Source organism: Manis pentadactyla, chromosome 5, assembly GCF_030020395.1.
Source record: "Manis pentadactyla isolate mManPen7 chromosome 5, mManPen7.hap1, whole genome shotgun sequence".
Classification (NCBI taxonomy): Eukaryota; Metazoa; Chordata; class Mammalia; order Pholidota; family Manidae; genus Manis; species Manis pentadactyla.
Window position 1 is genome coordinate 56049593 of NC_080023.1, and position 15476 is coordinate 56065068.

Consider the following 15476-nt stretch of genomic DNA (forward strand, 5'->3'; position numbering starts at 1 on the left):
AGGAGAATAATGCAATCTGGCTGGAGCTCAAGGTTCATGCTTTGAGAAGTAAGTCTAGATTGATCTGATTGGAAGGCTTTGGGAATGTGGTAAATTGGATTTTAGACAGTGGTTATTGAAAAAGTCTGAGAAAGGAATAGATACTGTCAACAACACACTTGATTTCAGATCACAATTGCTTTTCTGAGTTAATTTTTGGAGTATGGTTCCTAACAACTGTTGGGGTCTGGGATGTTCCAGTAATAAAGTAAGTAGTTCAAGTCTTAGTCATGCTGAGGTCTACAGTTCTCCTTTAAAGTAAGAGGACCTTTTCTTTATACCAATAGGATAAGTTCATGCATGCTACTCTCCATTGGCAGTTTGTTACCTTAATATCAGCAATAGCCTTTAGTCACATCAGTGAAGAATTCTCTGTATGTTGTTTAAATTCATTTTATTTATACTACTCACTGTAATTGATTACTATTTTTGTACATGTTTACCTCCAGCAAGTAGAATATAGTTTGCTTAAAGTTGGAGCAGTGGTTGTTTAATTAGCTTTTATAATAGATAACATTGTGCTCAGAGTAGACACTCAGTGATTTTTTTGAAAGAATAAATTAAAAGAAGTCTCAGATTATTAATAAGTTAATGAAGCAGTCTCAGATCAGCCATCAGCCTTCTGATCAGCTTGTGTGATACAATGTGCAGATTTCCTGCAGCAATTCATTTTGCTAACATTTAACATTTATTTACATTAGTGTATTTAATCCTATGAATAACACTAAAACATAGATAATAGTATGTCCCCCAATTGCCCATAATTTGAAAAACAAAGAGGCTTATGGAGATTAGAGAGTTTCCTAAGCTTTCATAGCTAGAATTTAAATTAAACATTCTGACATATAAATGTTGTTTGTCATAATGATATATTATTATCTGAAACAGAAAAATAGGATAAATTAGCAAGCTGAAGGAGAAAAAAATATTTTTGCTGTTATGAATAGGAAGAAAAGACTACATATTTTTTGCATTATTTCTGACACAATACAATCACATTTAGTCCTGGGGCAATGGATGGGTTCTCATGCATGCATATCTCTCTCCTAGTTGTTCCCAGATGGGTCAGGAGCTTTAGCCTCACCTTCTGAAGCAGTGGGCTGCTGTCAGGATCCACGTGTTACTGATCAGGACGCCTCCGCAGTGGTGAATGTTATTCAACTGCAGACTGACTTGCCACGGCCAGTCTCCTTCCTCAGCCCTAGTGCCTCCTATGATTCTCTCAGACAGTGTTATTAGGTCTGGACGGGCCCCACATTCTAATGAGAGAAGGGTATTAATGTGCTGGGAACATCATGATTCATTTGCATTTGGGAGATGCTGCAAGAGTCTCTCCATCATTTATGACTTTTCTGTCCTTTATGTATTCTTCCTCAGGACATACTAGCTTTCCCCAAAGCATGAACAATATGTTATATTCTTAGAGTGCTTATGTGACTATTCTTGCCTATAGACTGCATCTCAGAGAACATTCCTAACTTAATTGGCATGGAGGCTTCAAATTCTGGAGCAGAGTTCTCTGGAATTCCTCCTAAGTGGGGCTTCAGATAGGTCAGTGCTGAATGTACCCAGCTCAGGTTCCAAGTTGACTATGAAATTTCTGTCTTCTCAATAGCCTTGCTACTCAAAGAGTGATCTGTGGACCTGCAGTATGGTCACCCCTGAAAGTTTAGAAGTGTTGATACTGGATATAAACAACCTAAGTGTCTGCCAGTGGCTAAATGGACCAAGAAAATAATTGTGTCTGTGTGTGTACATACACACATACACACACAGTGGAATAATGGAGTATTATTCAGCCTTAAAAAAGAAGGAAATCCTGTTATTTGCAGCAACATGGATGAACCTGGACGGTATCATGCTAAGTTAAATAAGCCAGACAAAGACAAATACTTCCTGGTATCATTTATATGTGGAATCTAAAGAAAAAGTCAAACTCATAGAATCAGAGTAAAAAATAGTTGCCAGGGCCTAGGTGTTGGGAGAAAGAGGAAAGGTTGGTAAAAGGTTACAAAGTATAAAGCTATAAAGTAGGCAGATTCTGAGGATCTAATGTATAATATGGTGACTAAAGTTAATAATGCTGAGTTGTATAGTTGAAATTTGCTAAGAGATTAGAACTTAAATGTTCTCACCAAAAGAAAGGGTGATGGTGGGGGTGGTAAATATGTGAGGTGATGATATGTTAATTAACTAGATGGTGGGAATCTTTTCGCAATGTGTATCAAACTGTAGCGTTGTACACCTTAAATAGCTTACAATTTTATTTGTCAATTGTATCTCAATGCTGAGAAAAAGGGAAATAATGACTCTCAGATCCACACCAGGGAGCAAATCAGAAGCTGCGTTCTGTCCCCCTAACTTTATTAGGGAATAATTGAAAGATATAATTTTACACATTTAAAGTATACAAGTGATGATAAAGTGTACAACAATGCATATGTCAAATGGTTACCAAGATCAAGATTATTAACACCTTCCTCACTTCATATAGGTAGCCCTCTCTTTGTATATATGTGGTGAGAATGTTTAAAGCTACTCTCAGCAACTTTCAAGTATACAATACTGAATTAACACTAGTCACCATGCTGTACATTAGATCCTCAGAACTTATTAGAAGCTACAGTTTAATGAGTGATGCATGTGCACATTGAAGTTGGAGGAAAACTGCTCTCATCAAGAAGATTCTGTGGTGGTTATGAAGTTCGTCACAGAGGTTCCAGTCCACCATCCATAATTTACTCTATGTTACTAAATGTGCCCTTCAAAGGGAGTTACTTTAGGTCCATAGAATATTCTAGAAGGTGACTGAAGTTTTCTAAGTATAAAAATGAGGTTTATTCTAGCATTTTGAGAGAGCCCATGAGCACTCCAATGACCAAAGCTGCAACAGTTTGGGGTAGGTTGATCTTTCAGTTCCTATTCTCATAACTTACTCCTTTTGCTTAGTCTGTTACCAAGAAATTAGCAGTAAATCACCACCAACAATCACTATTGCTGGACCAGCTCTAAAGCAGTGATGCTGTTTCAATAGAACAACCATCCAAAGGCATTTTTTCTAAAAAACTTCCTGGATGAAGGAGGCCCAGACTTCATCAAGAATATACATGGAACATAGGGTCCTTTGCCGCATTGTGCAACCCAGTTCTCTAGTAATTGAAATACACATTTAAATGAGGAATGAATTACTTGGATATATACACATGTCAAAATTCACCAAGTTATACACTAAGATTTGTGCATTTTATTGTGTACCTCAACATAAACAAATTTAAAAATTAAAAAATTCAAAGTGAACGAAACATGAATTAAGTATATAATGGAGTTGAAAAACATCCATAGAGGCAGCTTTACTTTATAATATCACTTAAGTTATCTGAGCTGGGCCAGCTATTGAAGTACACTGAACAAATTTCCAACTACATTTTATCAGAGAAGTAAACTGCCATTTTCTACTTCTATTCTAGCCTGAGAATGTAAAGAATGACATTGGAAAGTAGTGACTTTTCCTTCAAGTTACAGATAGAACTGACATTACTTTCTTTAATTTTTTTATTATGCTCTTTGAATAACCTAAGTCCACAAGAAAGCAAGCTATTCTGGTGGTTAGGAGAAACCATGTAAAATGTATCACCAAACATAATTTACAAATCTACAGAAATGCCACAATAGAATGAGGGCAGGAAAAGTTTCTCAAACCTGCCAGGAAAATTTTCATGAGGCCAAACTTAATACAGAGTAGGTGGAATACCACTGCTACTTCCTCTTCCTTCTAGAAGAAGGGGAAAACCTAAATAACCCTTTATGGGCCAATGGAGTCAGCAATGTCTTATTTCAGCAACAACCCACGTGAGTTAACTAAGAATAAAGATATCACCTCAATAGACACTTCCTTGGAAAAGAGCTCAAATGACTTGAACATTTACCATTTGTTTTGGGTAAACCACATTTACAAAATAATTTTGAAACTTACCTTTAGTGAAAAAATCTATTGTATCCTGGCTAGTAATTGCTGGTGTTAAAAAAAAAAAAAGAGTGAGATAAAGATCAGTACAATAGGATGGTTTATCATTTCACCTTAATTTCTTAAAAAGTAGTCCTCAAACACAATCAGAATCACTTAGAGGACTACTAAAATACAGATTTCTGGGCTCCATCTTGGATCTGCTAAAATAATCTGAGTCATAAGCCCCAGGAATCTGTGTTTACAATATTTTCCCAGTTTATTGTTTGCACACTAAAATTTTTACTTTAATTCTCCATCAAAAACTTAAAAGATACTTAAGAGATATTTAAAAGATATTACTGCTTTCAAGTCACTCAGTTTGGTTGGGAAAACAGAAACGTAAGCAAATCATTAAGATGCGATGTGATAGATGCTCTAAGAGAAGCTAAATTTTCATTTAGTCAAATATATATGTGGGTATATATAGAAATATCTACATTACTTTTCTGATACTAGTCTAGTACAGCAGTTATAACAGTGAGCAAAGTATAGGGCATCAGCCCTCACATAATTTATAGATAGAAATTAATCAAGGACTCATTCAAATAAATTTAATTGCTAAGTAGAGAGGAGCAAGGAGAGTAACCTGTGCCATCTGAGGGATGCACAGAAGTTATGGTGGGAATAACAGGTAAGCTGGATTTTGAAGACCTAACAGGAATTTTTCAGGCAGGCAGGAGAGAAAAGGATTCCAGATGGAAGGTATATGGGCACGAATGCATGGAGGTGTGAGAAGTTTGTGGAGCAATGAGTCAGGAGAGCTAGTTTAGGTGCTGCATGCAGGGAAATGCTGGGAGAGCACAGAAAAGAAAATATGTTGCAATCAGATATGAAGGTCTGCCTTTTCCAGTTAAGGGTCAGTGTACTGTTTTCTCTACATGTCCTATAGCTATCTTAAATTCAGTGTGACCAAATTTTACCCCGAATTTGCTACTTACATTATATTTCCTTCTTTCCTAAAAGATAACCCTTCTGTTAGCAGCTAGAAATCTGAAATGGTCTCTAGCTTCTCCTCACTTGTCATTTCCACATCTTACTGGTTTCCAGATTTTGTACCTTCTAGCCTCTATCCTTTGATTTAGCCCCATTCTCCACACCACTTTGGCTACTAGTTAATTCTTTCATCATCTGACATTTTTACTATTAAATAACTTTCAAACTGGGGTCCCGCTTTTCACTTTTGCACCTTCCATCTATCTACCTGTCCTTTGCCAGTCTGATTTTTCTGGAAATGTATGTTAGATCACATATCCTTCCCTGCTGGAAATCTTTAATGAGAATTTAGTTTTCTTATTTCCTATAAGATAAAATTAAACTTCTCAGACAGGTTTTCATGTATTCTAAAATCAATTTATGCAAACTTATTTGCTATCAGAAGTTTCACAGGGGTCGGTATTACATCTGCTTTGTAAATGTTAGAGCAGCCGAAACAACCTTTTGGAGGCAGGAAGTAAAAAGAGCTGACTATTCCTTTTTATTCTTTGAATAAGGAGGACTTGAGTTCGAATTCTGACTCCCCTGCCTACTGACTGTTTGACTTGGGCACTTATCTATCTTTTCTGAGTGGGGCCAATAAAAGTATCTCTAAGATATGGTTGTTTTGAGGATTAAACAAATTGTAATGCATGAGCATCAGTCAGTAAGCAAGGCCATGGTCAGAAAGGATGCAGCCATCCCTGGCGCTGAGCAATGTCTTGGAGGTCCTTGCTGTGCTAAGCAGTAACTATTCAGTTGCAGGAGGAGGAGCCAGGAGTCCAGGGTAGAGATGGGAGGACTTGGAGGGGGTAGGGAGAGAACTTTTTGAGCCTGATGCAATGGTTGTTTATAACAGACAGGTAAGCACTTCAGTATTTTAATAACTAGTACAGCTGTAACAAGTATATACTGATTGAAATCAGTCCAGTGTGGGAGCCACCAAAATCCTTTAATCTTTCACTTATTATGAGAGAATCATGGCTTATTAAGTTAGCAGTGTAAAATAAAGTTGAAGGAGTGTCCTTAAATAAGATATTTAAAAGTAATTACTAAAAGTAATTTTAGTCATAAAACAAATATTAATGGACTATTATATGGCAGACACTGGGCAGTAGAAGGACAGTAGGATGGACAAGGCAGACTGGTTCTTAGGTTTAGGAAGCTTACAGAATAGGATGAAGACAAATAGTACAAAAATCATACAAATAACTTTGTACTTTAGTGTGATAACTGTTATGAAGGAAAATAAAGGAGTCTGATACACTGGTAAATAGGTGAGTAAGGGATGTTAAAAAAGGCTTACATTAGAAAGCAGTAATTCAGATGATATTTGATGGATGTGAGGGGGTGATCTAGAGTGTTATAAGAAGTTAGAACAAAGGACCTGAAGCAGGGAGGAGAGGAACTTGGATGGAGAAAATAAAAGTGTGGCTAGAGTATGGTGAATGGGGAAGAGAGGGGTATAGTAAGTGGCCGGAGGGTTAAGTATGAACCAGGTCATGCAGTGCTCTGGATGAGATGGTTATATCATTTATCATCCAAACCAGGACACATACGAAGCAATATTATTAATGGGCAATTGGCTCAAACTGGGACAATCTGAGGCAAACCAGGAAATATGGTGTCTAACTTACAACTGGTATTTTGTTTTTGTTTTTGTTTTTGTAGGAAGCTGTGGGAGACTTTCAAGCAAGATTATATACGTGTTTTTCTTGATTAATTTGTGGACAATAGTTTGGAAGGTGCCAAGAAAGTATAGAAAGATAATAGTGTGGAGGCTAGTAAAGTAGTTCAAGTAAGAAATGACACTGGCTTGGACCAGAGCGCTAACCTCAGGGATGGAAAGAAATGGAAATAGATTCAAGTTAGGCAGAGGTAGAAAGGATTCCCAGAGAGGAGATAGGGATATTGCTAAATCTTATAACTTCCTTCTTTATTCTACCAGAATAAAATATTTACTAGATACCTTCCAATTTTTTTTGAGTGAGGTGGATTATTAATTAAATTGCCCTCTAACCTTGAGGTGCTATTGATCATTCTTATAGCATACCTACAAATTGAACAGCTGACAAAACATCCCTCATAAGGAGTGTTGAGGGAGAAAATTAATTTTTAGCAAAAGATATTTACTGTATGAATGCTAAAAGATTCTTCAAACTTCAGAATGTTTTATCTTAGAGAATTATATATTATATCCAGTTTGTAATACATTGTTTTCATAAAGTTTAATTCAAAGGAAAGAAAACCAGTCTCTCATTAAATTAAAATATGAATTATAGCTGATTTAGTCAAGGGATATATTAAAATGAAATTGTATATAAAAAATGGTACTTGCGCATTATTTCAGTAGGAGGGCTCATTTCCAAGTTTCCAGAGTTACTCAACATTTGGTGTAAAACAGACTCAATTCTGCTTTTCATTGATGCTCCATTGTTATTTCTAGTGAATTTAAATTTCATGACAACATCTGCTATCACACCACCACTACCTTGCCTGGAAACCATTAAGATTTAAAAGAAATAGATAATTATGATAATTTTCTACTGTTCTATTTTTGTACTCTTCTTGACTAAACATTAAAAAAATTCAACTTCAGAAATTTAATTATAGAACAGACTTATAACAGCGTTTCCATATGTAATGATATATCACAATGCTATCCTACAAGTATTTGGTTTTAATGCATACTACACTTGTACTCACCATTCAGTATAGTGGACTTTGAAGTCAGAATGCCAGAATTTGAATACTAGCTCTGCCATTTTTACAGCATATCCATAACTTTTGATAAATTATTTTTTTCTGAATCTTTCTGTATCTAAGTCTTTTCACATTAAAATGAGTTGTTATGAAGACTATATGAGTAAATACATGGAAAACTTTTGGGAAGAGTACATAGCATGCAGTAAGTTCACTTTAAGCATTGGCTATTATTAGATTTCACAAATTAACAACAACAAAAAACCCTCATCTCATTAAGCAAACATAAAGAGCTGAGGCTCTAAATTTATGTGACTTAGAGGCTCAAGTTAATTTTCTGGAGCCTATACCTTGTTCAAAAGCAAATTTTAACTTTTGTAATCATATGTTAAGACTTTTATCTCCATTTCAGTTAACCATAGACATTCCTCACAATGAACTTTGACAATTTGACTACAGACTATAATTATCTAAAACTGAGATAACTTCCACTTCCTTCCTTGTAAATTACTTCACCCAGCTAACATTGGCTATCTTCTATTCTGAAAATGTACATTAGGCAAACTTTGTTTAGATGCTCTAATATTTACTCTAGGCCTCCTCATTTTATCTCAATGGTCAGTTTTGCCATAACGTTCATTCCAGATATTAATTTAATATTTACTGAGCAGATATTAACTTAGCATCTTCCTGTGCTAGGCACTACTCTCAGTTTTAGAAATGAACTGTGGCCAAGATTTGCAGTTGTCATTATCATGGATTTTCCAGTGTAGATGGAGAAACAGACACTGAAAAAATAATTATAACTTCCATGTCTAGCAACATGAAGGCCTAAATGATTATAAAACATATAAAACAACCAGACATACTAAATTATTATAAACTTCATTTGAAGTGGAAAGCTGAGCTCACATGAAAGTAAGAAAAATCTTGGAAGACCAGAAATAAAAAATGTAAATATTCTGTGGTAAGCACTAGCACATCCAACAGGCTCGAGTTTTAGCATTTCACAGGCATTGGAGGTGAGGCCTTGGGCTAGTGCAAAATCAGGAAAAGGACACGAGGTTTCAGAATAAGGCCAGGATGCTCAAAGAACTAAATCCTCAGTGAAAGCATGGACTAGAAAGAAAAAAATCTGCTTATCATCTTGTAAGAGAAAAAAAAGTTTGTCTCGGGGGTCCAAGTCTGTGCAGAAAAGAGAAGATTCTCCTGAGAATGGATAATCATGAGCCTTGCTGCAGGGAACTTTTGGATCTGCATTTACTATCTGCATGGTCCCAGAAACTTTAACTTGAGAAATTAACCAAAAACTGGTCCATGTGCCGTGGATCCTCCAAGCGTTTGATAGAAGCAAATGCTCTGGAGGTATGTTAAATCCAGGATGCATAGGATACCACTTATAAAGTGGGGCTAAAGATAAGCATACAATCCCAGTAATAAACAATGCATCACGAATGAGAAACAGAAGAGTATCCCCAAAAACTTACATAATAAGATTAACAGATAATCAGGTATGTTTGAAATGACATGACTTAAATGGGTAAATCATAAAATATGTCAAAAGTACATGACATTACCAAACAGATCAGGCAGATTATCAAAAGAAACAAATAGAGCTTGCAGACAGGAAAATATAACATAGTTTTTAACTGAAATTAAAAACTCAGTGGATGAAAAAAAAAAACTTGGTGGATGGGTTACACAGAATATAAGACAAAGCTGAAGAGAAATTAGTTACCTGAAAGAGATGAAGAAATCACATGGAATATAGCATAAAGATGAAAAAGGTCAAATAGAGGCCAAGAGACAGGAGAAGGTTCACCAGTTACCTAATGCAATGCTAAAGAACACAAAAACAAAGGATCAGCAATCTTACAAAGGATACTGTGAATTGATAAAGGCAGGAAACCTCAGATCACAGTGAGTCTGAAGCATACTGATTAAAAGAAAACCCACACCCAAATAAGTTATAAAATTCGGAACTCCAAAAACAAAAGGAGGATTTTCAAACAATAGAGAAAGGACTAGCTAGCTACTAAAGAACATTTTGACTGAAGGACAGTTTCTTTAAAGCAACAATGGAAGGCAGTATATAAAATATACTAATATTTTATCAGTGTAAATTTTACAATGTATAAATATAAAATAATATTTAATATATTAAAATATAGTACTATTTTATTAATAGAGATAAAATAGCTATCAACTTAGAATTTTATATCCACACTAAAGTATTATTCAAGAATGAGGCTAAAGTAGGGACATTTTTTCAGATCAAAGCAAAACAAGGAAGGCTTAGTACAGAGATCTTCACAATAAAGTACTAATGTCAGTGTGCACCAAACTGATAGAAATTCATTTTGGAAAATACTCTTCCCATGGATTCTCCTACTTCTCTGACTCCTCAATGAAACTTATCCGACCAGAGATCCATGCTCCTGGGTACTTACTAGGTGACTTTACAGAGAATAAGAAAGAATTAATTGTCTGTGGTGTTAGTATTTGAGAAGAAAATTGATACAATTCCTCTCCTTCCAAAAAACTTTTGCATATTATTTGAAAGATCAATCAATATGGGCATTCGAGGAATTTCAGATAAGGTCAGTGAGGGTGACTAGTTGGGAGGGCCTGTCTCATCCCATCATGTGGATAGGTATGTATTCAACTAAGCCAGGAATGTCAAATAACTAGCATGCATGCAACTACTCTCCCTATTATTAATTCATGACAGATATGATCAGATTTGGCCACATCATCCTTTATAGTATGGCCTTCCAGGCAGATAAAAACCAAAAAGCCACTTTTGATGTTGGTTACAGTGTTCTGATCTTGGATAAATACGCCCAGGGCCACAGCATTTGCACAACTCCAGAGGCACTGTTTACATAGACTGTGATGTGAGTGGTATCCAATGGATTTGTACAACATGACAGCCCTGTTTCTGTACTTTAATTCAGCTTTCTTTCCTCTCTTCCTTTCCATCAAGAATTGTAGTATTATGGTTATTTATATTAATAGGTAAATAGATCATATATGACATTTTTTGGCATTGTTTTATAAGATAAGATGATGCTATTTTCATAACACTGTGACAACTTGTGTGAACATTTCATTCATTATCCGTGCTGTGAACAAAAGGCAAATGGGCTAAATTGCATCTAAGCTTATGTATTTTTTTATGTAGTTCCACTCACCTCACTGTGACAACATGAGCTCTGATGAACTGATTTCTTAAATTTGATTCTTTGAATGTTTTAGTAATCTGTAGAAAAAAAGGAAAATTACCTCTCTATAGTTCTTCCTCTCTTTCCTCTTCCCAACCTTGCAACATGGACTTATGTTCATGAGGAATAGAGACTTGAGTTTTCAGTTCAGTTCAATTCAGTATAGTTCGATTTCATCTCAGAACACATGGGAATGATTTGGGCAGGTTATATAGCCTTTTAATGCAGTGCCTATTCATATATTACACAAAGATGATAATGAACAGCATGTATCTTTGCTAAACGTCATCTAAACACATCAGATATTTTACTCAGTGAGAATCCACGTTATGTTGATTTGGTGGCTATTCCCAGGGTGTTGGTGTAGGAGCCAAGCCAACACTAGAGGAGTCCATTGATACAACCTACATTGTGTGCTCCCACAATAACTGTTTTTATTTTTATTCTTTTATACTCATTTTTTGTTGAAATGTAGTTTATATGCAATATTATATTGGTTAATCACTGTTTATATACAATATAAAATAGTTTATATACAATATTATAATTGGTTAATTACTAAGATGAAAACTTAGTGATTCATCGATTATATACATTATAAATGCTCACCATGGTAAATGTATTTACCATCTGTCACCATACAAAGATATTACAATATTATGAGCTACATTCCCTATGCTGTACTTCCATCTCTGTGGCAAAATTATTTTATAATTTACCTCTGAAGTTTGTACCTCTTTATCCCTTTCATCTATTTCACCAATTAACCCCTCTCCCTAGTACCTAGCCATCCATTCTCTGTTTATGAGTCTATTTCTGTTTTATTTGTTTTGTTCTTCAGAGTCCACATATAGGTGAAACCATATGGTATTCCTCTTTCTCTGAGTGACTTATTTCACTTATAATACCCTCTAGGTCCATTCATGTTGTTACAAATAGCAAGATTCCTTTCCTTTTTATGGTGGAGTAATATTCCATTGTATATATGAACCACATCTTTTTTATCCATCATCTATTAATGGACACTTTAGTTGCTTCCATATCTTGGCTATCATAAATAATGTGGCTATAAACATGAGGGTGCATATATCTATTTGAATTAGTTTAATTTTCTTTGCATAGATTCTCAGAAGTAGAATTGCTGGTATTATACAGTATTTCTCTTTTTTGTTTTTTAAGGAACTTCCATACTGCTTTCCATAGCGCTACATCAATTTACATTCCCACCAACAGTATAGGAGAGTTGCCTCTTCTCCACATCCTTGCCAACACTTGTTATATTTTGTCTTATTGATAGTAGCCATTCTGGCTGGTGTGAGGTGCTATTTCAGTGTGTTTTTGGTTTCCATTTCCCTGATGATGAGTGATTTTGAGCATCTTTTCATGTATCTGTTGGCTATCTGCAGGTCTTCTTTGAAAAAATGTTCTATTCAGTAGTTTCTCTGCGCATTTTTTGTCATCTAAAAAATTGTTTTTAAATGGGTAAAACCAGCTTAAAATAAGTAGCATTGGAAAGCTTGATGTGAAAATGGAAAAAGAATCAAAGGGCAGTCTTTTCTTTGTTTTTTCTGATCAATGCCTAAGCAGCAGAGGTTATTTTTAACATCAGCTGGTAATTTCCTGACCTAACCCTAGTTATCTCCCTGGATCATTGCTTACTTCTAGCAATGGCCTTCTTTGGGTATGAAGTTCAGCCTCACAGTGAACTAGGAGTAGTTCTATAACTGGAACTGTTCCCTAGGATGCAGGATCAGAAGTACTGAGGTTCATAAGGGAGAGTAGATCCTGCTGCTTGTGCTGTGTGGTTGCAACAAGGTAGAGGTGGATGTGAAAAGATGAAGATGGGGAAATTAAGTATTACATTAAGGCAGGATTTGAAAGCAATTCTTGAGGCTCTAAAGTTTATGCAATCTTTATTATACCAGTTATATCTTTAAAAATACCCATTCATGTAGGCTGATGTCAAACCAACCAGTTGCTTGAAAAAATGATAATTTTCTTTTCACAGAGACTTTGAACATTTTTGAGAATAATGAGACCGTTGGTTTTATAGAAATGATTCATGTTCATTTAAAAGAATCAAGAAATACCAGTATTAAGAAAAAAGAAAAAAGTCATCCCAAATTTTATGATCTTTGCCATCATTTGGTGAGCTATATTCCAGAAGTATGGTTTAATATATTTATTAATACCATATATTATAGGAGATATTTTAATAAGATAATTTAACTTTAATATTACTAGACTTTAACAGAAAAAAAAGGGAGCTGACCTACAGCTGAAGTAATTTTTAAAATTTGGATAAATATTTCTGTAATTTTATTTTATGGTTTGATATTGCACCAGCATAGTCTAGACTGGATAAAAATGTTAAAAATCTACTTGAATTATGACATATTTGTTATGTGGAAAACATTAGTGAGGAATAAGATAAACTGTCAAGTTGGTTAATTGGTTGATATCTATATACAAGGATAACAAAAGAGTCTAGTGGATAAAATTCATATTTTACAGAGTGGTTGAAAATACTCTTGGCTCTTCATTAGAATTTATTCAATGTTTGGTAGACAATCAATGAGCAAAGGGTGGCAAAAAGATGGTGGAGTAGCATGGCAAGGAGAAAACCTCTTCCTACATACATGCTGAGGAAACAACCACAGCAAATACAACTAACCCTGCAAACGACCCAAAGAATACAAACGGAACATTTAAAATTGGTGAAGAAAAGAAAATCACATTGTGAAAGGTAAGGGTACAGAGCTGTGATCAGTTGGGGCCCAAGCCCAGCCCACAAGCAGAAGGAAGAGGAACAGAGAGGGGAGGGGATGAGCACTCAAGAAACCTGCACACTTGGCCCTGGAGATCTGCTCTGAGAACACGAGTCTAGATTGCATTGGGATTTGCTGATTAATGGGGTTGGACACCCAGGAGTGTTGGAACACTCTGGAAGGCTGAGACTCTTGACGCTTGAGGAGAACAGGCATACTCCATTGGTCCTGGTAGACCCAACACAAAAGTATGGCAGTTTGAAAGATTTACCAGCAGGGGGAAGTACACCAGAGGAGTGGGGGTTGGAGGGAGCTCTCTGTGGAGGAGAAAAGGATGACACTTCCTCACTAAAACAGATCAGGTGCTTGTGGGAGCCAGATTCAAAATTCTCCATCTCCCTTGCTGGTGGCTCAACCCCATGGTTCTTCATGGAATACCCTCCCTGCCCAGTGAGCTTGGCCCAGCAGTGGTCTGACTTTGCTGACTGGCAAATAGAGGGAAGGCTACACTTTCCTGGCTTTCCCTCAGCTAAACTGGCCAGATGCTTATGGGAGCCAGTTCTAAACTCTCCACTTGCCCCACTGGCTTAATCCCAGTGCCTGCAGGTGTACACACCTGCTCAGCATATATGGCCAAGCAACAGTCCACCACTGCTGACTGACAGGCAAAGGATGGCCCTGCCCACAAAATGAATACCTGCAGAAGTGCCTCACATCACACAAAGGGCATACAGAGGCTAGCTGTGGGGATCAGCCATTTCTGGCAGACAAGCATAAAGGCAGGCCCTGCTCACCAATAGCAAGTGAGACTCAGCTGCAAAAGAGAACCAGGCACTGGTTAGCAGAGGATCTTGAGCTTCTGGGAACCACAGGATGTCCACCTCAGGAAGCCATTACTATCAAGACCAGGAAGCATAGCTGATCTGGCTAATACAAAGGAACAAACACAGAAGCCCAGACAAAATGAGGAGGCAGAGGAATATGTTCCAAACAAAAGAACAAGATAAAACACCAGAAAAGGGGCTAAATGAAATGGAGATTAACAATCTTCATGATAGAGAATTCAAAATAACAGTCATAAAGATGTTCGTTGAACTAGGGAAAAGATGATCTCAGTAAGAATTTCAACAAAGATAGAAAATTTATAAAAGAGCCACTTAGAGCTGAAGAGTACAATAAGTAAAATGAAAAATACAAATAGAGGATTGAATAGCAGACTTCAGGAAGCTGACGACAGAGTCACTATGATGGAAGATAGAGAACTGCAGAGTAATCAAGCTAAGGAACAGAGAGAGAAAGAATTTCTAACAATGAGAAGATGCTAGGAGAGCTGTGGGACAACTCAAATGAAACAATATTTTCATAATAATGGTACCAGAAGGAGAAGAGAGAGACAAAGGAGTAGAAAGTCGCTTTGAAGAGATAATAGCTGAATACTTCCCCAGTCTGGGGAAGGAAATAGACATCCATGTTCTGGAAGCATAGAGAGTTCCTAACAAGATGAACCCCAGGAAGGCAATACCAAGACATATAGTAATTAAAATGGCAAAGATTAAGGATAGGTAATCTTAAAAGCAGCAAGGGAGACAGCTATCTATAAGGGAAAATCCATAACGCTATCAGCAGACTTCTCAGCAGAAACTTTACATGCCAGAAGGGAGTGGCATGAAATATTCAAAGAATTGAAAGGAAAGAAACTACAATCAGGAAGCAAGGTTATCATTCAGAACTGAAGGAGAAATTAAATAAAAGTTTCCCAGATAA

General features: G+C 36.2%; 1 protein-coding gene across 2 annotated transcripts in view; it reads right to left on the reverse strand.

The window, feature by feature from the left end:
- Positions 1 to 15476, reverse strand: part of TMPRSS11D (transmembrane serine protease 11D) — a 55267-nt gene that overhangs the window by 9380 nt on the left and 30411 nt on the right. For both annotated transcript variants that reach the window (XM_036918147.2, XM_036918148.2), the window contains 4 exons: positions 10915 to 10982; positions 7356 to 7513; positions 4013 to 4051; positions 1124 to 1298 (listed from right to left, as the gene is read on the reverse strand). In XM_036918147.2, coding sequence (XP_036774042.2) covers positions 1124 to 1298; positions 4013 to 4051; positions 7356 to 7513; positions 10915 to 10982 — 440 coding nt within the window. The remainder of the gene's footprint in view (positions 1 to 1123; positions 1299 to 4012; positions 4052 to 7355; positions 7514 to 10914; positions 10983 to 15476) is intronic.